The sequence below is a fragment of the Lates calcarifer genome, linkage group LG8 (assembly GCF_001640805.2).
Source record: "Lates calcarifer isolate ASB-BC8 linkage group LG8, TLL_Latcal_v3, whole genome shotgun sequence".
NCBI classification, from domain to species: Eukaryota; Metazoa; Chordata; class Actinopteri; family Centropomidae; genus Lates; species Lates calcarifer.
Genome location: NC_066840.1, coordinates 5861364 through 5881918, shown reverse-complemented (window position 1 = coordinate 5881918; position 20555 = coordinate 5861364). Strand labels below are relative to the sequence as shown.

The 20555-nt window shown below is 38.8% G+C and overlaps 3 protein-coding genes across 3 annotated transcripts; 1 reads left to right on the top strand and 2 right to left on the bottom strand.

Moving 5' to 3' along the window:
• Nucleotides 1-226: 226 nt before the first annotated feature.
• LOC108882717 (moesin) lies at nucleotides 227-9986 on the bottom strand. Its single transcript, XM_018675375.2, has 14 exons — nucleotides 9978-9986; nucleotides 8914-8997; nucleotides 8744-8839; nucleotides 8434-8556; nucleotides 7670-7821; nucleotides 7484-7567; nucleotides 7250-7396; nucleotides 6373-6469; nucleotides 5485-5648; nucleotides 5224-5354; nucleotides 4868-5028; nucleotides 4204-4296; nucleotides 3380-3613; nucleotides 227-1386 (listed from the first exon to the last, which is right to left on the bottom strand). Exons 1-14 carry the CDS (start codon nucleotides 9984-9986, stop codon nucleotides 1222-1224), a joined length of 1740 nt encoding a protein of 579 aa, XP_018530891.1. The 3' UTR covers nucleotides 227-1221.
• A 1614-nt stretch (nucleotides 9987-11600) lies between these two features.
• zc4h2 (zinc finger, C4H2 domain containing) lies at nucleotides 11601-18355 on the top strand. The gene is made up of 5 exons (XM_018675457.2): nucleotides 11601-11773; nucleotides 12461-12632; nucleotides 12892-13064; nucleotides 17121-17283; nucleotides 17613-18355. The coding sequence occupies exons 1-5, from the start codon at nucleotides 11721-11723 to the stop codon at nucleotides 17724-17726; spliced, it is 675 nt and encodes a 224-aa protein (XP_018530973.1). The 5' UTR covers nucleotides 11601-11720; the 3' UTR covers nucleotides 17727-18355.
• Nucleotides 18118-19943, bottom strand: LOC108882768 (uncharacterized). Its single transcript, XM_018675454.2, has 3 exons — nucleotides 19209-19943; nucleotides 18956-19108; nucleotides 18118-18841 (listed from the first exon to the last, which is right to left on the bottom strand). The coding sequence occupies exons 1-3, from the start codon at nucleotides 19548-19550 to the stop codon at nucleotides 18605-18607; spliced, it is 732 nt and encodes a 243-aa protein (XP_018530970.1). The 5' UTR covers nucleotides 19551-19943; the 3' UTR covers nucleotides 18118-18604.
• Nucleotides 19944-20555: the final 612 nt, after the last annotated feature.

Sequence of the window (20555 nt, the reverse complement as noted above, 5' to 3'; positions counted from 1 at the left end):
TTTAAATGTATTCATCAATTTATTCGTTTGTGCGCAGTAGGCGGCCTATTTTGACAAATAAAATGGTAAATGTCAGATGAAATAAAAACCGTCCTGCACACACGTTGATTTTTGACAACACAACATATCCTCAAACAAAACTGAAAATATATCTATTACAAGTATGGTTAATGGAGAGTCTGATATAGTCACTCTGTATTTTCATCTTTATTTTTGGACAGCATTTGATAGATGAGCATTCAGCAACAAGAGAAGGGTGTAAGAGAAGCCTACAGAGTACAAATGGTGTAGACAGCTGGAGAAACTTAATCAAAACAAGATCAATCGAATTTCTATTAACTTGGGCATATTTCCTCTTTGTGTTATAGCAATATATTACACCAGGAAATGCGAAGTCTGACTTGCTGCTGGATTGTCTCTGGAAACCATGCACTTGGCAGTTGAGGCAGTGAGATGGCAGAGGTGCAGAGGATCAAGTGAAGGAATTGAGGATTATATGCAGTACACCAGTGCCAATGTAGTTATTTTATGTTTATTCATATTAGATAGCCACTCATCTATTTGAAGGTGATAATTGGGTTTTATTTTAGATTACAGCTCATCTGTTTTTTGTACTGCACAAACAGTGTTGCCTCAGTTGGCACAGTGAAGGTGACGCTCACTGATTCATATGGGAACTGATGCACACACAACACACTGATGGTGTTTTTGTGTATTTTATTTCTGCAACAAAGTATAGGATTTATTTAGGATAGAGGATTTAATGTTTATTTATTTGGAGTAATAACAAGTGCCTTAAATGCCATTGCTTATAATCAGTATTAATACGCTTTTCATTATTTGGCACACTGATATTGCAAATGTGTGTAATAGGATTGAAAAGGACAACAGCAAACCTTTTCATAAATGAGAGCCCTGGTGATGTTTTAGCCTTGAATATTTCCAGCATTGAATTACACTGGTAATGTGTTTTTTTTCTTTTGAAATTAAAAATGTATCCTCAAGGATTGTCATTTTCTTGGTGACTTATTTATCATTGAAATAGTATTAAAATCATGGACATTAAAGGCATCAAAGCACAGTATCAATATCATTTACTGTCATATTCAGGTTAATTTACTACATATGCAATTGTCTACACCCGCATTTCTAAAATCTGTGTCCAATTTATTATCTATCCTTGTCCTTCCTTCGGTCTGAGTAGGCCTACAACACATAGTCTCACATGGACTCAAATTCATCAATGCGTTGCTTGGTATTGCCCTGACGAATCTGACGTAGGGTCTTGTATTTGTCACGGCCCACCTTCACATTCTCAGCATGGATCAGGTCGTTGGGGGTCTTTTTGCTTTCGTCTACAGCTTCAGCCAGCTCAGTGCTCAGGAACTAAAAGAGAATGCATACACAAACTGAATGAAATCCTCTTACCTGAGACTCTTTAGGAGACTATTCAGAAGCCTTACCCCTCACCCCTGTACTCCCCTCAATCCCCATCTGAAAACACCATTGTCCACAGTTATTAAGTCCATTTTTGTGTTGAGTCCTCTATGCAACATCATATCTTGTTTTGGCTGTGAGATAGAGACCAGTTTTATTTCAGTTGTAATAGATCCTGGTCTGTATGAGATTTATAACTTGAATAAAACCAACAGAATGATAATGTACCTGCAACAATGTTTAATTATTCAGAGGGCACTGAGTTCTTACTGAAACACAATTTTTGATAGCAATTAAGCTGCCAACATTACAGCACAGTCAACACTGTGTCAACACAGTAAATATACCAAAATATGAATTTACTATTAAAATCTTCAACAACATGACAGCAACAAAAATGTGGTTTTCAAACCACAAACTGTATGAGGTGGGACACGGAAGTGGCAGCCACCATTGATGAGTGTCGCTCAAGTATATCCTCCATACCTCTTAATAAGCCTAGACTATCAAAACACATCAAGAGATTGAGATGTAGAGCACGAAATTCTATGGAAAGAAGGTCACAGTCTACAGCCACACCCGTGGCCCTGTGAAGCTGAACTTAGATACAGCTGTGCTTTGAGCTAAATCCTACTCACAGTGATAATGCTGACATGCTGGCATTTATCTGTTGATATTTATCAGGATCACCCTCTTAATTTAGTTTGTTAGTTAATATTTGCTAATTAAGACTAAACACAAAGTACAACTGAGATTGATGAGGATTATCTGTTGCACAGGCCATAAACCAAAATATTGGCCAATTTAAAATGTTGATTTGATGATGGTACTAGTTGAAGTCTCAGGAGGATCACCAAAGTTGTTAGTATTTATCTCTTGGAATCTTGAATATTTGTAGCAAATTTCAAAATCCTTCTAATAGTTGTCAAGATATTTTACTATGAACCACAGATATCAACCTGAATGTGGTGCTAAAAGTCAGAGGATCCCCAGAGTCAGTAAGTTTCATCATGTGAGGACCATGAATGTCTGTACAAAGTTTCTTGGCAATCTATTTCATAGTCCTTGAGATATTTCAGTCTGGAGTGGACAAGCTTGCTGTCCCTAAAGCCCTACCACAAGTGAGCTAACATGCTCACAACAACAATGCTGATACAAGGCTAATATTGTGCAGGAACCATGTTCACCATCTTGGTTTAACATGGTAGCACACTAACATTTGCTAATATTCCTGCTTGCTGATGGGAATATTATTCATGTTGTCATAAACTGAAAAATTGGACAATTTTACATTTTAACTGATCTAGTGACCTGAGGACTAGTGAAAAGTTATTACAATTCATCCTGAGGGAGACATGAATGTGTGCACCAAACTTAATAGAAAGACCTCCAGCAGTTGTTAAGATATTTCACTTAAAATTACAAATGTCAACCTGATGGTGGTACTGAAGGAAAAGTTGTGGAATCACCTGTGTCATTAGGATTCATCCCCTGGGTACCAAGAATGTCAAAGAATAAAATGTCATGGCAATCTGTCTAGTAGTTGTACATTTCCGCCTGGACGTCAGTGGTGGACCTACTAACTGGCATGACTAAAAAAAAATTGACTTTTCATTTCAAGAAAGAACTTGAGTATTCATTTAAATTCAATCTTGTCTTGATGGAGCTATTAATGGCCATTAGAGTAGGTGCCATAGGAGAAATTGCATTGGCCTGGGCATTCAGCTGCAGTGGTTCCTACTTTAAAGAATGTGTTATCTATTGAACCTTTAAATTTAAACATTGAGTGCATTTCATAATTTGTTTGTTTGCACTCTCTAAAGCTCCAGGGCAGGTCCAGGATTGGTGATCTCCATCTGAACCTGACCTCTAATCTAAAGGGAGTAAGACGACGGTAAATCAATTAAATAAGACATTTTAGTATTTGAACACTCAACCTTACCTTGAGGTTCTTCTGCAGTCTCTGGTTCTTCTGGGCCTCTGTTACTCTCTCCTCCTCGCTGCGGTCTCGGACCATGCCTGGAGAAGTCAGCTCAGCGCTGGCCTCTGCGCTGCTCTCATCCGTCTCATCGTGCTCGTGCATGTGAGAGTGGACTGAATCCTGGATGTGGACACCTATGAGTTTAGTCTTCAGTTCCTCTTTGGTTCGCTCCAAATCAGCTTCTACCATCACCGCCTGTCAACGCACATGACGTATACTGTAGCACTGTGGTTGCATATTAAAGTGCAAGTAGCCCACAAGACTTTGTCTAAAATATGATTTGTACAATTTGAAACTAAAAGCTAATTAGGTGACAATCTGCGAGATCCTTTTACCTACCACAATTTTACATTAAAAAAAATAAAAAAAATAAAATAAATCTCCTAATGCTGACAAATAAGTTATTACCAATATTGTTGTAAGGATAACACTGCACTTTTACCAAACAATGTAAAAACCCACATGCAAGTCAAATATAGCACTCCTTATTTGTATGCAAAGATTTGCTTACACTTTGGGCAAATCTTTTGTATAACATTTGCATGTACATTACATTTAATCGTTTGTTCTTGGCCTTGCCTGGGCTGAGGTTTGCTACATATGACATTGATTTGACACCACATAATTTATACAATCAATTTGAAAGTCTAGTGATATACTCGTCTGTAGTCGATGCCTTGCTTCTATTTTACCCAGGTTTAACACTTAGTAGTGTCAGACATTCCTCTTTGCTCATGTTTGATTCATCCTTTACCTCTCTCAAAGGTTCTTTGATTAATTCTCACCCTTTTCTGCCATCTCTTTGCCTCCTCATCCTTTTTCTTCTTAGCATCTTCCAGCTGGGAGATCTTAGAGGTAAGCTCTGCCAGCTCAGTGGCCTATGCACACACACACACACACACACACACACACACACACACACACACACACACACACACACACACACACACATAAATGGGAAGAGAGTTACAAGTGCTCCTGATATAAGGTCACTGTGCTCTGCCTGTGTGTGTGTCTCTAAGAGAATGTGTGAGTGTGTGTGTGTGTGTGTGTGTGTGTGTGTGTGTGTGTGTGTGTGTGTATGTATGTATATGTTCACATGCAGCATCATGCCTCAGGTTAATTTCTCATCAGTTCAAGATGACAATGTAAATCATTTTTTTTGGTAAATGGAGAATATACTATCAAGCATAATTATTTAAGTATCATTTAATGACATCAATAACTTGGCTGCTTTGGTTCTAGCTTGGGGGGCTTGATCAATATATGTAGATGTATCATAATGAGTCTTTGATCACAAGGAATAATATAAGTGAATTAGTGTCAGGCTAAATGTTGACTTTGTAGCAACATCTTTTTAAATACATTTTTTAGGTTTTGTAAAAAGCACAATTTAATCCATTCAATTGAATTAATATATTTAAAAGAAAATATCTTGTGCATGAGTACCAAGCTCTCCTGATTCTTGATCTGGGTTTCAGATTGGTATAATAGGGCTGCTTTAGCTTCCACTACAGCTCTGCGCTCCTTGTCCAGGCGCTCAGCCTCCTCCTGAGCAATTGTCCTCTCCTTCTCTAACTCAAGAGCCCTCCGAGTCTGCTCCTCCAGCTCTGAAATACACATGCACATTTGAGCACAAACATCCAACACACATATACAGACATGCCCACATATTATAAGCTTAAAAGAGAGAGAGATCCCACATTCAAAAATATTTATATATACTAAGCCATTCTTTTACTGTTCTCAAACAGAAAAAATAAAACTCAAGTAAAGAAACATTGGTATTCAGAAAGTTGTCAGACCATCTTGAGCTCTCTTTGTCTGCTCTTCAATCTGTCTCAATCTCTCCATCAGCTCCATGGTCTCACGGGCAATCTTCTCTGTTTCCTTCTCAGCGTTTTCTCGTTTTTTTTTCTCACTCTCAAGCAGAGCCCTGACAGGAGAATTGTGCATAAATACACATCTGAAAAAAAACTACATCTCCTGACAGTTCCTTCTTAAAGCAGAGAGAACACACTGTAAACTGTTAAAAAGAGAGCCTTCATTATTTCTTCCTTCCTTACCTTTCCATCTGCCTCTTGTTCTTCTCCTCTCTGGCCTGGGCCTTCATCTGCTGCACCTCAATGGTGTCAGGTTTACGTCTGCGCATGTACAGGTCATGATTCCCCATACACAATGCCAGGATACGTTTGTTGATGCGAAGACGAGGTACGTAGAAAACAAAGTCCTGTAACACACAAATATTCAAGCAGTGATTGCCCAGGGGTTTATTAGTGACACATAATTAACACTCATCTGTTTTACATTTACACATAGGCTTAAATAAATAAATCCTACAGGGATAGTAATATTTGAGGGATGTAATTATTTTTTCTCACTAAACTTTTGGATGCTTTCCTTATGTCTGTGCATGCAGTCAGAAGGCAAGTTGATCTGAGAGGAAATACTTATGTTTGTGAATGAGACCAAATACCAGCTGTTCTCATTACGCTGCTCACTGTAATTTGTGCATTTGCAAAATTGGTAATTTTTCTAGCAACAAGGATGCCGGGTTATCTCACACCTCCTGTTACAGCTACAGTGAGTAAATATGAATAGGCATATCTTTAACAAAGTATTTGTTGGATCTTGTGTGTAGTTGTTTTCCTAAAAACTAATACTAGGATAAGTATAATTAGCACTAAGCATTTATCCCAACACATGGGGGAAGGAGCAGCCTAGTTATTTAATCCCATCCACAAACATCCATGCATTGAGTTAAGCTAAGGTAAGCTCACAGTTCAACATACCATCAGACTGCACAAAGGGACATCCAGTTTGTCTGACCTTTGGTATGCAGGAAAATTTCCCACATAATAGTCTACCTTTTAATAAAGCCTGGCACGAGTAGAAATGTGTACTGTATTTCATGTAATGATATGCTTAATCTTAATAACTCTGTAAAGGAATACCGGAGACTTCTTGTCGATTGGCTTGATCACGAACTTCTTGTCATTGAAGGAAATATTTCTGATCTCACTCCAGGGGAAACCAATCTTCGGGGTCATCCTGTAAAATAGTGGTATGGTTTGCTATTATGGCATGGTTCGGTGTTTCTTTAGCAGATGTTAGCATGTTCTTTACACACATTTAAAACATGGCTATTTCATGAAGGTGGTATATTTGAGTGGTGCTTTGAGTTAAATGCAAACAACATTCTCATTACAATACAAGTTCACAATAACAATGCATTTACCATGTTCGTCATCTTTAGCATGTTAAAATTAGCTTCTTTATTTTTTAGAATTAGGATCTTAAAGGGAATGTCTGTTCCGAATTTCATGGCGGCAGTGCGTCCAGTTGTGAGCACATCTCACTCTGAGAAATGTCAGCCTGATGGTGGTGCTAGAGAGTATTAGATGTAGAAATATTTCACGAAATAATTACAAAAGTTTGATCTGCTGGTGGCACTAGAAGTTCAGTGGATCCCCATTAGGTCTGTAGGATTCATCCTCTGGGATATATGGATATCTATACTGCATTTCTTGGCAATCCATTCAATAACTGTCAAGACATTTCACTTAAAAAAAAAATGTCAACCTCACTGTGATACTAAATGAAAAGTCAGGGGATCACTAAAGTCAGTAGGATTTATCCTCTGGGGACCATGAATGTCTACACAAAATTTCATGGCAATTCTTCTAGTTGTTGATATATATTTCAGTCTGGACCAGAATAGTGGACCAGCTGACCAACCATCCATATAACCAAATAAAGCAGTAACAGTAAGCATGCACTGATTCACAACAAGTTTGAGATAGACAGATACAGTTTTGAATTCCAACCTACTTGTCCTTTTTGTCATAGATATTCAGACCCAAGGCATCCACACCCAACCACAGCTCTGATCCTTTCTTGTTCTTGATGTTGAAGTAGTTGACCCCATACATCTCTAAATCCTGGGCTATCTTCAGGTACTCCACCATGGCATCTTCTCTGTGGTGTTGAATAATTAATTGAGCTACAGAACACCTGTTTGTAAAAAACGCATTAATGACTCTTTTTTAAATAAGACTGCAGTACCTCAGCATTCCCTTGTGCTCTTGATGCCACACCTGGATTCTTTCCTCCCACTGATTCTTATTCAGCTTGTGTTGCTCCAAAACCCTGGTTTTATCAGTGAAGAGGACATATCAGTTAGGATTCAGGTGACTGAGACTGGAATTAAGGCAACCTTTGGTTAACACTAATATGCACAGGGCTCACTACCTCTGTGGCAGCAGCTTGTCTCTTGTCAGGTATCCCGGTACGTGATAGTCTTTCTTGTAGTCTCCATGTTTGACCTGAACCGCATATGAAGCCAAGAGCACCGCAGTCTCTGGTGGACAGTATATGTCATCATTTAGGATGCTCTCTTTGACCTATACACAGAAAAAAATACAGCAAGATCTGTTATACATGAATCCATTATGTTTTATGATGTTGTCTTATTTAAAAGTATCATACAAAATTATATTTGTATTATTGTGACTTACAGAGATAGAGACCCTATATGTTCTGGTGTTTATTTCATGCAGCTGGATTCATTTTTTGTATGCATGTATTCCCTTATGGAAAACCCATAAGGATTGATGCGATCAGCGTGAGTCATCATGGAACCCCCACTGGTCGTTAAGACAGGTTCAGCATTTTGTTTTGATTGAGATTCCTTGTTTATCATTACATCTTACACTCTTGTGTACGACATTGTTATTTACACTGTGATATCCATTTTGTCCAGAATGGACTGAAATTTATATCTAAATAACTGATGTTGTTATGTTGATGTGAACTTTACTTCTCTTTAAACATATATCAATAAATGTGATTATGTGCTGGCATAAAAACAAGAAAAAGTTGTCCCATTTAATTTGGAAAGTAAATGAGAATTATTAGGAAATCTCATGATTGCAATCCCATGTTTCAGAGGTGCAAATTTACAATATGATTTCCCTTAAAAGAACATTATTCTTGTTTGTGCTCTCATCTCCAACCTGCAGAAAGAAGAGGCGCTGCGTTGCTTCCTGGATCAGTTCATCAGCGACATCCTCAGGGTAAAACTTGGCCCTGAACTTAATCAACAAAGGGTTGTCCCTTTTCACATCTTGAGCTGTCACCTGGGGTTAGACCCCACAGCAGTGGGATGCCGGAATGAAGACAGAGTTACTAATTAGCCTCGATGGGGTAACACCGTAAGAATACCAAAATCATAATCATGATTACATCCCCATTAAAATCCAGTTGTTGGGGGAGTTAGACTATGATATCATAGGTGTAAAGTTGATATACAAACTTTCTCCTCACCCTCTTGTTCAGCTTGAGCCAAGTGGAGAAGCCTTTGCTGTCCTGATACTGGAGGCCAAAGAACCAGGTTTCCCTCAGCCCGATAGTCTTCACTATCTAAACATATCAAGAAGTACATGATCATATCTTAGCCTGCCAAAGTGCCTGTTTGATTAAAATGCACAGTGTACCTGGTCAAAAAGCTGTTTGCCAGTTGTGCTGGGCAGGATGGCAAACTCCAGCTCAGCATCCATGGTTGTAACCCGAACATTTATCTGCCAGAAATAAAAAAAAAAAACAAAAAAAACATGCACACTGAGATACAGAAGCTGGAAAGATCCCTGCTGTTTAATCATCTGTGTCACTGGAGAAGCATCAGAGCATGCAGAGCAACAACTGAGTGAAAAAGAGCACTGCCAATTCTGTAATAACTGTCTTTGTTCTTTGAAACAATGCTAAAATGTGTTGGTTTCTTGACAGCAAAATGACCAAAAAGAGGTTTCCTTACATTCTTCTGTTCAACCAGGAGCATCCAATCGCAAGAGGTGGGTGGGGACTACAATCAAAAAATGAAGCCCACAGTATGTTTTAGATTTAACTGAGGACATGGGGTTCATTCCACGATGCATAAGTAGTAACGACAGGGTGAAACCAGTGACACCCATTTAATGTTAACTGTGCATAGTAACAGTAAACCATTTATAGTACACATGCAGTTGTTGACACATGCTGATGCATAAAATAGGAAAAAAAGCAGCACAGAGGACAAATTATTTGCTCCATTCCTCATAAGCTTTTCTGAGATTTAATGAGCAAGGCAGCCCTCCATTAGGGCCTACAATAATAATAAGTGTAATAATAATAGTAATGTGCTGCAGTTGTGTCACTGAACAGACTGTTTCAGAGAATATTTATGAAAACAAGAAGAGAAAGCTTAACTTTGCAAATGCAAATTTGTTTATGTAGATGAGGTGAAGATCACAAAAAGTCCAGGAACACAAACATAACAAATAAAAAACATCTGGCAACTGCTCAGGATATCATCATGTCCATCATGTCATCTTCATCATGGTTTGTTCTGAAAAAAATATTTCTCAAGTTCTAGCACTACGGACTAATGCCTTCTTGTAGCCTTGACATTACTGAGCAGGTTCACAAATTTCTAGCAAATCACTATAACTGCAATCTAGACATTTCAATCAAATATGAAACACAGTGAAAATGAAGATATAAACAATGAAAGATGGCTACTTACGGTTGACATTTGTATTTATTTAATCACTAGCCGAAACACTTCTTCAGAGAGGTGCTTGTAGAAGCCTTTTCTCTACAGAGTCATATGAAACCGCTTGCAATACCTTCAAGGATTATACTGAATGAGAATGGACCATTGTATTGTTCCCAAGTGCCTCTCCCTTGGTTAATCCAATGGCAGCCTGAGGTCCTTGCATTTTAGACAGATAGCCCTCATCTTTGGTGACCATTTTTCCTCCTAAACTTATTGGGTTTTGACTGTGCATCATTCAGTTTTGGACCACATGGTCTTTGTCTCCCACACCTATTTATAGAGGGGCAGAAATCAACAGTTATTCAGCAGCACCTGATGTTCCAGTAGCAGTGAGGGTGCCAGCACATTGTGTTAATCTAATAATCCCTCCAGTTAATGTTTAAATCATATGTTGTTATGGCATACTACAGTGATTTTGCAGTTGGTCTGGTGGTGTGTTTGGTTGTAGGCTTGCGACTAACTGCTCATATTGTAACAAGAGAGTGTTTGTGGTAGCTAAGAATTTTAGATATACTGGGGTCATGTGCTTGAGACACCCCACCCCTGCAGATAACCACTGTGAAAACTACTGATTTGGAGACTTTCACAATTTTCAATCAAGTGGCCTCTATTATTTTCTTTTATTTTCCAATTTTTTTTCCACCAAAAAATAAACCCTGGTAAGGAAAATAACTGAAGTGGTGTACTGTATTTCTTCATTTATGTATTGCTTAAATGTCAAATTCACAGACACTGAGTCTATAACTTTAATAATAAAGTTTGTATTATCTTCATTTCTCCAAATACTTAGGAAAAAACATGACCTCCATGTAGCAGTGGTACATAACTAAGTACATTTTCACAATTACCGAGCCACAGTGTAATTTTAGGTACTAGTTCCTTATTTGAGTATTTCTATTTTATACTTCACTATATTCAGTGGGTAATCTGTGTAATATGTAATCAAAGTCTCCTAATAGGCCACCGCCCCTGTTAAAAAATAACAAATCATCTGCTGTTATTTCAGAGAAGTATCACAGTTTAACTCTACCATACTTATTTTAAGACAGTTGTCACTGATAACATTTACAGATTAATATTTTGCATAGACACTGGGGCATTTGCTTATGAAAAACAGTCCAATATTATAGAATACAACCAGAAATATGTAAAATAGTTTAGATTAGCTCCACGTCAAGCTACACAGTTCAAATGCTGCTTAGTACTAGGATATGTCAATAGTAATAATCAATTGCTATATTACACACTGACAAGGACCATGAGTACTTTTACTTTTGAAAGTATTTCTTCCTTGTGGTATTGTTACTTTCACTTAAGTAATCTGAATGAATATTTCTTTCGCCACCACCCACAGCCCTAATTGCTAACGTAGTAAGTAGAGAGAAACATTTACAGGTATTTTTTCTTTTTTTTCCTGACTGTCGTTAATTTGTTTCATGTAACACTTAATGCTAATGTTGGGATGAAGTTGTTTCCATCACGCTGTAACAGATAGTTTCGGTGTAACTGATAGTTTAAGTAGCAGTTTAATGACAGTGTGTGTGGTAGAGCTCGTGAGTGCCACTCATCACACGTAGCCACGGTTTCACATTGCGGGCGCGTGCTAGTGTGCGCGCTCACCCGAGCTATTGTGTTTTTATCAACAAGGAGACCACCGTGGCCTTACGGGTAACTGATCCAGCCAGCTGAACGACAAGGGACCGCTAAACCATGGCGGACGAACAAGAGATAATGTGCAAACTAGAAAACATCCTGGAAATACGGTAAGACTTGGTCGACGAATAAAACTAATGGTTTAATCTGTCAGGTGTTTGACACGTACTGAGTACATTATCTTAGCAAACGATAGCCGGCCGAGAACAACCCCGGGGCTTCGCTTTTGTTACTGAGCTAGCTAACATTAGCCGGTCTGCTGTTAACCCCCTTGTTTAACGTTAGCTTGTCGCCGACAGGATCGCCGAATAATTGCTACAGGTTAGATACAACATAAATACACACAAGCTGTAGTTAACGTGCTTGTCTGGATCATACACGCATCAACAACCCAGATGTGTATCAACAAAATGCCAGATGTGCGCTGCTGATAATTGCTGTGGGTAACCTAGCTACTTAGCTAGCGAGCATAGCGGTCTGTCATTAACTCGCTTAACACCGGTGGCAGATTGATGATTGTTTACCATGGTGTTCTCTTTGCAACATCACTAAATGAGTTACTGAATATATTATTTCACGGCTGGAGTAATTGGGCATTCCGCATCACATTAATGCAAAATGTCTATGAAGTTAATACTGATTCTGTTCTAATTCAAAGCAGTGCACAACAGATGGAAAAGAATATATGGTGGTTTGGATTTTGTCGTTTCCCTCTCTCGGTTTTATTTATTTATATCTACATCTGTGTGGGAGATCACCTGACAGCTGGTGTCTTTTGTCTGTGCCACTGGCTGCAGGAACAAGACTATCCAGATGCAAAAGATCAAGTCTCGTCTGAAGATTGAGTTTGAGGCTCTGGAGTCTGAGGAAAAGCATCTCAAAGAGTACAAACAGGAGATGGACCTCCTTCTACAAGAGAAAATGGCACATGTGGAGGAACTGCGGCTCATCCATGCAGATATCAATGTGGTGAGTGAACACTACGTGCAGAGAAAAACAGCTCTTATAGGGGAAGTGTGACTGAAATCTCTGTTCAGCCAATTCAGAAGTTAAGCAACAGTACTGATAACAGCAGTGTGTGACCAGCAACACATAATGAAAATATTGTGGATACAATTTCAGTGCCTGTATTATTATCAGTGTAAAAGATATGTTTCAGCAACCATGAATAGCTTATCCTGAGCATACTATGTGTGTATTTCTCAAATATCTAATCCTGTCCCTTCAGATGGAGAGCACCATCAAGCAGTCAGAGAATGACCTCAATAAGCTGCTAGAAACGACTCGCCGCCTGCATGATGAGTACAAACCTCTGAAGGAGCATGTTGATGCCCTCAGGATGACTTTAGGCCTACACAGACTCCCTAACCTCAATGAAGAAGAGGAGAAGCTTTCCCTGGAGTAAGCATATATGCACGTACATAAACAAATGCATGCAAACCACACTGAAGTTCTTTTGAACAGATATTGCCTGATGGAGTTTACACAGAAAATTTTGGTATTAAAATTGAGGTTTTCACAGCCAGTTACTGACACATGCTGTAGGTCAGAAAACACCAGAAAGTATTTTTGACTACATATGAAAGATAACTTTTTCAGCATGTGTATGATACACTCAGGCACAGGATGAACAGTTTTAATTTTAACTTTATTGCCATCATGTTTTTCACATATAGACAGTCAAAATCACATCATTCACAAACACAAAGTACAGTACATAGTAACAGTACAGTTAATGTAACCAGACAGATTCTCAGATATAAACTATGGGAAAAGGAAACTCACTTCGGGAACTCAGTTGAAATGAACTCACTTCCAGTGCAATGGGAAAGTGGAAAAAATACAGCAGCTAGCAAACTATATAGATATTCAGTGGTCACTGTCAAGGTTTGACTAGCATGTCTCACAGAGTGACTGCAGCAGCAGCTGACATTTCAGTGTGTTGGTATTAACAGAACAGAATGTGATGCCTGAAGTACAATGTACAAGGATTAAAAACAAGTAGTTGAAAGTATGTCCTGTGCAAAGTCCAAAGTTAATCAGGTTTGCAGGGACATAATAAGTAGTTTAGTTAATTTTGTTAAGTTGAGAAGAACAGATAAATGCAGCATACAGTGTACAAAGAAAAATGGTCCAAGAGTGGAGATTTGTGACACACAATATGTATAAGTTACTTCAAGAAGATGAACTCATCCACAGAAAGTTGTTATCTCCATTCAGTCAAAGAGGGCCACCTCAGTACAATCCTTTAAATACTGACACGTTGCCTCAGTCTATTAATAAGGATAATTTAGTATACTGTTTTAATGGATGAACAACTAAGCAGTGCAGTCAGTGTGAGGTTGCAACACTACTCATTGAGATATAATTTACAACAGCATCTGTCACTGAGTAACAGTGATGCAGCAACAACAGATTCCAATGTAGAAATTAGTTATTAATGTGTTCTTATTATTAAAGAGTTTGAGCTATTGAATGTAGTGGTGAAATGTCTGTGTGAAACCATGTGGATCACTTTTTTAGCAGCCTTAAAAAATTCAGACAGAACCAGAGGACAGAGAACAGTCTGGTCATTACATAATTTCAAAAGTTTTAAGAGGAATTCAGGTGATGTCATGTTGACAGAGCCAGAAAACAGGCTCATATTTGAGTAAAGGCAGTTGTATGAGCGATCATCCTAATGTAAGTCACTGTATTTGGATAAAGGCAGGCAGTATCAGTAAATAAAGTAGGGCAGGAAATCCTGGATCAGATGTCCTTAGCTTTATCTAAGAAGGTTAGAAATGTCTGGAAAGACAAGGACACTTGGAGGAGGATAGGTTTATACACCAGCCAGTAGTATTAAAATAAATGTTGGATTATTCTTATTAGTAGAGGTGAGTAGTTTGCCTTTGCATAAATTTTCTTGTTCAAGGATTTTAATAAATCCGTCATATATTCATGGTGCTCCAGTTTAGTACTTTTGTTTATGATTTAAGCTTTATTCAGCATAACCTCCAAAGGAGATAAGAGTTACTGGAGAGCGCTGATTAATTTGCACCCTCCAATAGTACAAACAGAAAGTAGTATAATCATCTGACACAACATCATCGTAGATGTTAAGACTACAATCAATGGTAGTTGGGAGAATGAGTTAAACTTAGACTTGAAAATTCAGCACATTTCTGCCTTTACCTTAAAATGAAAATGCAGTTTGAATAGGTGCAATACTGTGCAATGGAAAATGGGTAATCAGAATATCATCATAAATAGCAACAGTAAATAGTTTTTCTGTCATTAGTATTGAGTGGTGAGGGACAGTACAAACAGTACGGCATTGAGGTATGTTATTGGCTGGTTTAGTAGCGTAACCAGAATCTTGGAAGGTAGCCGTGGAGATGACGGGGCGGTTGTATGTCATGAGAATCTGGGACTGCTGCCTAGTAGTGACATCTTGGATCAGATATTCAGATCTGACTTCTTAGATGTCAAGGGCGAATAGTAGTTCCCTGCCTTTTCGTCACCAGTTTGTCACATGTTAAGTGCATACAACATAATTTGGAGTTTTTTTCTTAAGACTGTGAGATGGAGGAACATTCAAATGTGATGGAGAAATGAAACTTGAGAATCTCAGTAGCTAATTTACATTCTTTAACATGTCTTTTTTGGTATTGTGGAGGACATTTGAATATTTTAAAGCCTCAAGATAAATTATCTGATAGGTGTTCTGATGAAATACGCCTGTCTGCCTATTCAGAAATTCACATCCAACTAAATTTCCCCCTATATTGTCCAAATTCTCTGGCTCCACAAACTGGCAGAGATGATAGTGCGCAATAAACCCATTTCCAAGCCTTAGAAAGTCGCTGTTATCCACAAGATTTCTGGCACATTGAGAGAGGCTGGCAGGTAGACTCCCCAGCTCACAAACACCAATCTGACATCCATCAACAGTGGATGATTGCGCAGTTTACTATGGAACAAATCATAGCTGATTGTGCTAGAAAATCCCAGTGTTGGACTGGGAGACTCAGTCATCCCAAGTCAAAGTGTTAGGTCTGTTGATTCCATCATACACATTTTAATATGTAGGAGAATGAAAATGGATGAGAAAAGCTCTGTGAATGACTCTTGTCAAGCTCTAAATACTGAACGCTGTGCCACTGGCCTGGAGCCCTTATGACATGTGACTGGTTTATTTATGATGGGGGTGACTAATAGGGCCAAAGATCATGCTCATGTTTTCTGGTGTACATTAGGACAGTGATAGAGAAATGCCTTTTGTCTGAGATTGTTTTCTTCCTTTGTACACAAAAATTCAGACCCATAGTTGTACATCTTTTGGATACATTTTCAAACTTGAGAGCCTGTAGGGAATTTAAAAAATGAATTATAATTTCTCATTTTTGTTTGGTGATTATATTGTTGTACTGAACCACTGCTGCTCTACACGCTGACAGCACCGTTGGCAGACTGGGTTCTCAATTTAGCTTTGTACTGTGTGGAAACTTGGATGATGAGTTCATTTCTAGCCAGGTGGTAGTTGTCTCCCCTTTCCTTCGTGGTGGCGCGCTCCTTGATGTTCCCTGAGTTTATGAGATAGTCAGAAAGTTGTGGCTTATTGCTGTTTTTCGTTGGAGTTTTTTTCTTAGACATAACTCATCACAGAAAGAGAGATTTATGATGGTGTCTGGGGAGATGTTAAAACTATCACTCTCACATCTCTCTGCTAGCAAAGTAATTCTAGAGTCATTTTACCTAATAGTAATAGTTCCTATCACAATTGTATTACAAGGTGGGATGGAACGACTTTGGAGAAAATTAAGTCGCACCTCACAGGCCTGCGGAGTGTTAGGTACATTTTAAACTACTCAGTGAGAGAGATGTATTAGCACAAAACAGAGCACTCTACACCTCAGTAATAGAAAAAAATCCCAACTGACATACTAAATTATATATGAAAACAAGACTGACACAGAATCTGCATTTGTATCTACTATGAATTATTGTAATGTGTGTTAATATAGTGCTTGTATACAGGCTGTGGTGGATTGTGGTTACAGGAAATACAGCCCATTAAATTTGTTCTGTGAATGCTCAAAGTTCTACTCTATCACAAACCTATTTTGAGAGAAACCAGAGAGCGTAATGAAATGGGATATCACTTTTCTTTTTTTCTTTTTCTTTTTTTGAAAATCAGCCAGTCAGGCATAAAGTCCAAGGCCAAATTTCTTTCCCAGCCCTCTCCTGCCCACACACACACTCGCGCGCATACAGATAAACGCTCTCATAATGACTTTACTTTTGCTCAGAGTTGTACATAAAAAGAGGATGTGTGAGCTCAACTGTAACACTCTCCAATTCCATCTCTTGATACGCAGCATACAATACACGGGATAATCTCCACTGTGATATGATCATAAGCTCAAAATAAGAATCACATCTAGCCAGGTTCTTCTCTCTCTTTGCTTTCAACAGTTACTTTGAAAAGCAGAAAGCGGAGTGGCAGAAGGAGCCGCATGAGCCCGCCATCCCAGAATCTCTCGCTGCCGCTGCAGCAGCAGCACAGCAGCTTCAGGTGTCCAGGAAGCAAGATGCCCGCCAGACAGCTACCTTCAGACAACAACCCCCACCTATGAAGGTATTGCTCCTGTTAACCTGAAATAGCTGCAGTGGGGTTGTAAAAAAAGGTCAACATTTTCAGTTTTGAATAATCAGTGAATGATCTGACCTGAGAATAGAACAGCAATTTTCTGGCCTAATTTACAGTTAATTAGGCTGCTCTTTGGATAGTTTCTTTCATAATAATGAAAAAGTAGTGTGAATTTCCAGGATGTAATTGGCTCCCAAATGTGCCATACACACAGAAAATGGTAAGAAAACCCATTGTCAGATACCACCTGACTAAGTAGCTTGTTTGTCTCTACAAGACAACAAAAACTTTTCTGAAACTTCCTCCCCTCTCTCCAGGCTTGCCTATCCTGCCACCAGCAGATTCATCGTAATGCTCCCATCTGCCCATTGTGCAAAGCTAAGAGCCGCTCCCGCAACCCAAAGAAGCCCAAGAGGAAGCCAGATGAGTAGATCCTACTCCACCTTCAGCTTCAGTAGCTTTTAAAGGGAACTGGTCCAATACACTGATCGAAGATCAGCCATGTATGTGACAATATATGGCTGAAATAACAGGTCTGTGCTTCAGGACAATTTCCACATTCACTCCCCACTTTAACAGTAACTTGTTCTTAGTAACTTGTCCATAATCTGTCAACAATTGATCAAGGATCTGATAATGTCATTCTGTTGTTTGTTTTTATTAGTGCTTTGGATGTGTTTCTATGTAACTGTATGACTTCCATAGTAGGTTTACTAGCCCCTAAAAAGTGTAACTGCAATAATGCAAAAAGGAACTTGATGAAATGCCCAAATAACTTTGCCCATGTTGCTCTTGTTTATTGCCTTAGATATTGTACTGTACTTCCTCATTTTTTAATGCATGCGCGCTACCATGACTGTCTGTTGTGTATTATTTGTGCCAATATAAAATCGAATAGGTTTAATTGCGAAGCTTAAGAAAACATAATGTTGTTTTAATGTTTACAGTGTTCAAGTGACCACAAACTGGACAAAAAAAGGCCAGACTCATTTGCTCTGAATAGTGTTATGTGTTTAATTTTAATACAGTAATAAGAAAATAAATGTCTGTTTTGTACTAACCTTGTTGTTTTTTATGCTCATAACAAAGACTACACACTTCTTGTATAGGCATGAATGTAAACACAGCTGTAGCTGAGGAGGGCATCTGAGGACACCACCATCAAGTATATAAGTATATAGATCAGTGTTTACTGGTCAAATGGGTGGGTTTAGCTTGTGTGTATGAAAATAAGAGATAGGAATATGTTTGACTCCACCACAACATTGTCCCTTTTACTGTCTTAATACTGTGCCTGTCAAGTCTGCAGCTATCTGTCTGGAAAAGGACAGTGAGGTCTTGCTAAATGAGTTCCTGTAGCGCTTTTGTCAGGGTAACCCCTCATTTCATCTGTTGCCAGGGCAACTCCACGTTCCTTAGTGGTTGCTAAGGCAACCCCAGGTTGCTGTGACCCGCATATCTTCACCAAGTAGTTCCTCCCAAATCCAGCGAGGGGCATCGGAGGACTTTGGGACATTTTGCACCAACTCCCCAAACTTGTGCAATCCTATAAAGAGAGAAAGAAATGTTTTAGTCTCATAAATAACCGATCTGACCAGTCGAACTGGCACAAATGTATTGATGTTTGACACTAAGTTGGTTTGTACTTAACGTCACTTACTCCCTGGTCCATGTGTGTGTTTAGTCTGCCCTTCAGTGTTTGGAACTGCAGTTGTGTCTTCTTCCTCCAGATAAAACTTTTCAAGGCCAGAGAAGCCTGTTCCTGCTCGCACATACTGCAGACAGCGGGATCATGGAGCGCCACCTCTGTAGCCTGCCACAAAAGATAAACACACCAAGTGGAGGAATAAGGCATTTTCTACTGTAATAGCTGCCTCATGGAAAAACTGAATCACACAAAATAATTTCCAAACCCGTCTCATCTCCTCCTTGAAGGTTTTGAGCCTCAGCATTGAGATGACTTGAGGGGGGACGGGCTGAACATCGGGACCCTGACATCTGAGATTGAGGGAGGGTTGTTGCCTCTCCCTCTCTGTACAATCCGGGAGAGGGACGTTACGCTCTCTGTAATTTCTCCACTCGTCCTCTGCTACAACTTTTCTTCTAGTTTCAGTCCTCTCCCTCCCTCCTTGGCGTCCTCTGTGTTTGTGTCCCCTTCTCTCCTCCTCACGTGGGGGCTGAAGGTGCTGCTGTTTGTTTCGGACACGGAAAATCATTTCCCTGCAGTAACTTCTCATGGCTTCCTCCTCCTCCATTTTGTAGAAAATACAACACCTGCGAGTCTTTCTAGCTGTGTCTCATCAGTTAGACGGTGATATTAAGGCAATGACACACCGTAATTGATGCTTACATTTACTTAGAAACGTTAATGTAAGTTAAACGGCGCTCCGTTTTTAGGGTGAGGGGACAGTAAACCGAGTAACTGCACCATCTTCGCTCATTCCTGCCAAAGGTTTCGTTGTGAAATATGACAAGATTTGAAACTACAAACAAAGGTCATTGAGAAAATGCCTTTCCTCTTAAACAAGCAGTGTTTACACACCCTCTTCTTTTGCTGTTTACTACAGCTGCACTTCCCGCTATCGGCGCATCACCACCGCCCTCTGGTGGTCAACAGGGGAATCACTTGGACACATTTTGATGCCATTCAAGGAATTTATTGTCATCAGGTTTATTTATTTATTTATTCATTTATAATAGCACTTCATTTATTTACAGTGTTGTATATACTATACTATTCGTCCATACATATAATATATAATAATTCATTTTTGTCACTACTGTAAAATTGCAAGTAAAAACATGCTGCTTGGCAACCTTTTGAATACAACATCACATTATGTTAGATAACAGACTCATCGTTAGCTAGAGGCTTTACACTCGCTGTCAGTGATATAGTTAACATTTAATGCCTCTTTGTTTGAAGTGTATTCATAATAATAAAACCAAAATTGTATGGAATTGTGATTCTAGCAAACATTAAATCCAGTTTAAATGAATTAATGTTGTAATAATAATAATGCTAATAATAATTATTATTATTTAAATGTAAATCTCCTTTGACAAAATTGATAATTAATTTCTATGAGCCTTTAAGAGGACAATTTAACATGTCACAGTGGGAATGCAGGTATAAATCATAAAACTACAGTGGCTGAACTTCCTGTGGTTGCTTTGGTTTCAAGGTTCTGATATTGTTGATATTAGCTTATTTTCACACTGCCATTGCTGACTAGACACTCAAATAGAACAGAATTGTA

Coding starts and splice junctions, on each gene's coding strand:
- zc4h2 (XM_018675457.2), top strand. CDS start 11,721: ATGGCGGACGAACAAGAGATAATGTGCAAACTAGAAAACATCCTGGAA. Junction 12,633..12,891: donor TCCATGCAGATATCAATGTG/GTGAGTGAACAC, acceptor CTGTCCCTTCAG/ATGGAGAGCACCATCAAGCA. Junction 17,284..17,612: donor AACAACCCCCACCTATGAAG/GTATTGCTCCTG, acceptor CCCTCTCTCCAG/GCTTGCCTATCCTGCCACCA.
- LOC108882717 (XM_018675375.2), bottom strand. Junction 7,397..7,483: donor GAGCACAAGGGAATGCTGAG/GTACTGCAGTCT, acceptor TCAACACCACAG/AGAAGATGCCATGGTGGAGT. Junction 3,614..4,203: donor CAAAGAGATGGCAGAAAAGG/GTGAGAATTAAT, acceptor GTGCGTTGACAG/GCGGTGATGGTAGAAGCTGA.
- LOC108882768 (XM_018675454.2), bottom strand. CDS start 19,550: ATGGAGGAGGAGGAAGCCATGAGAAGTTACTGCAGGGAAATGATTTTC. Junction 19,109..19,208: donor TCAAGGAGGAGATGAGACGG/GTTTGGAAATTA, acceptor CTTTTGTGGCAG/GCTACAGAGGTGGCGCTCCA. Junction 18,842..18,955: donor ACACACACATGGACCAGGGA/GTAAGTGACGTT, acceptor CTCTCTTTATAG/GATTGCACAAGTTTGGGGAG.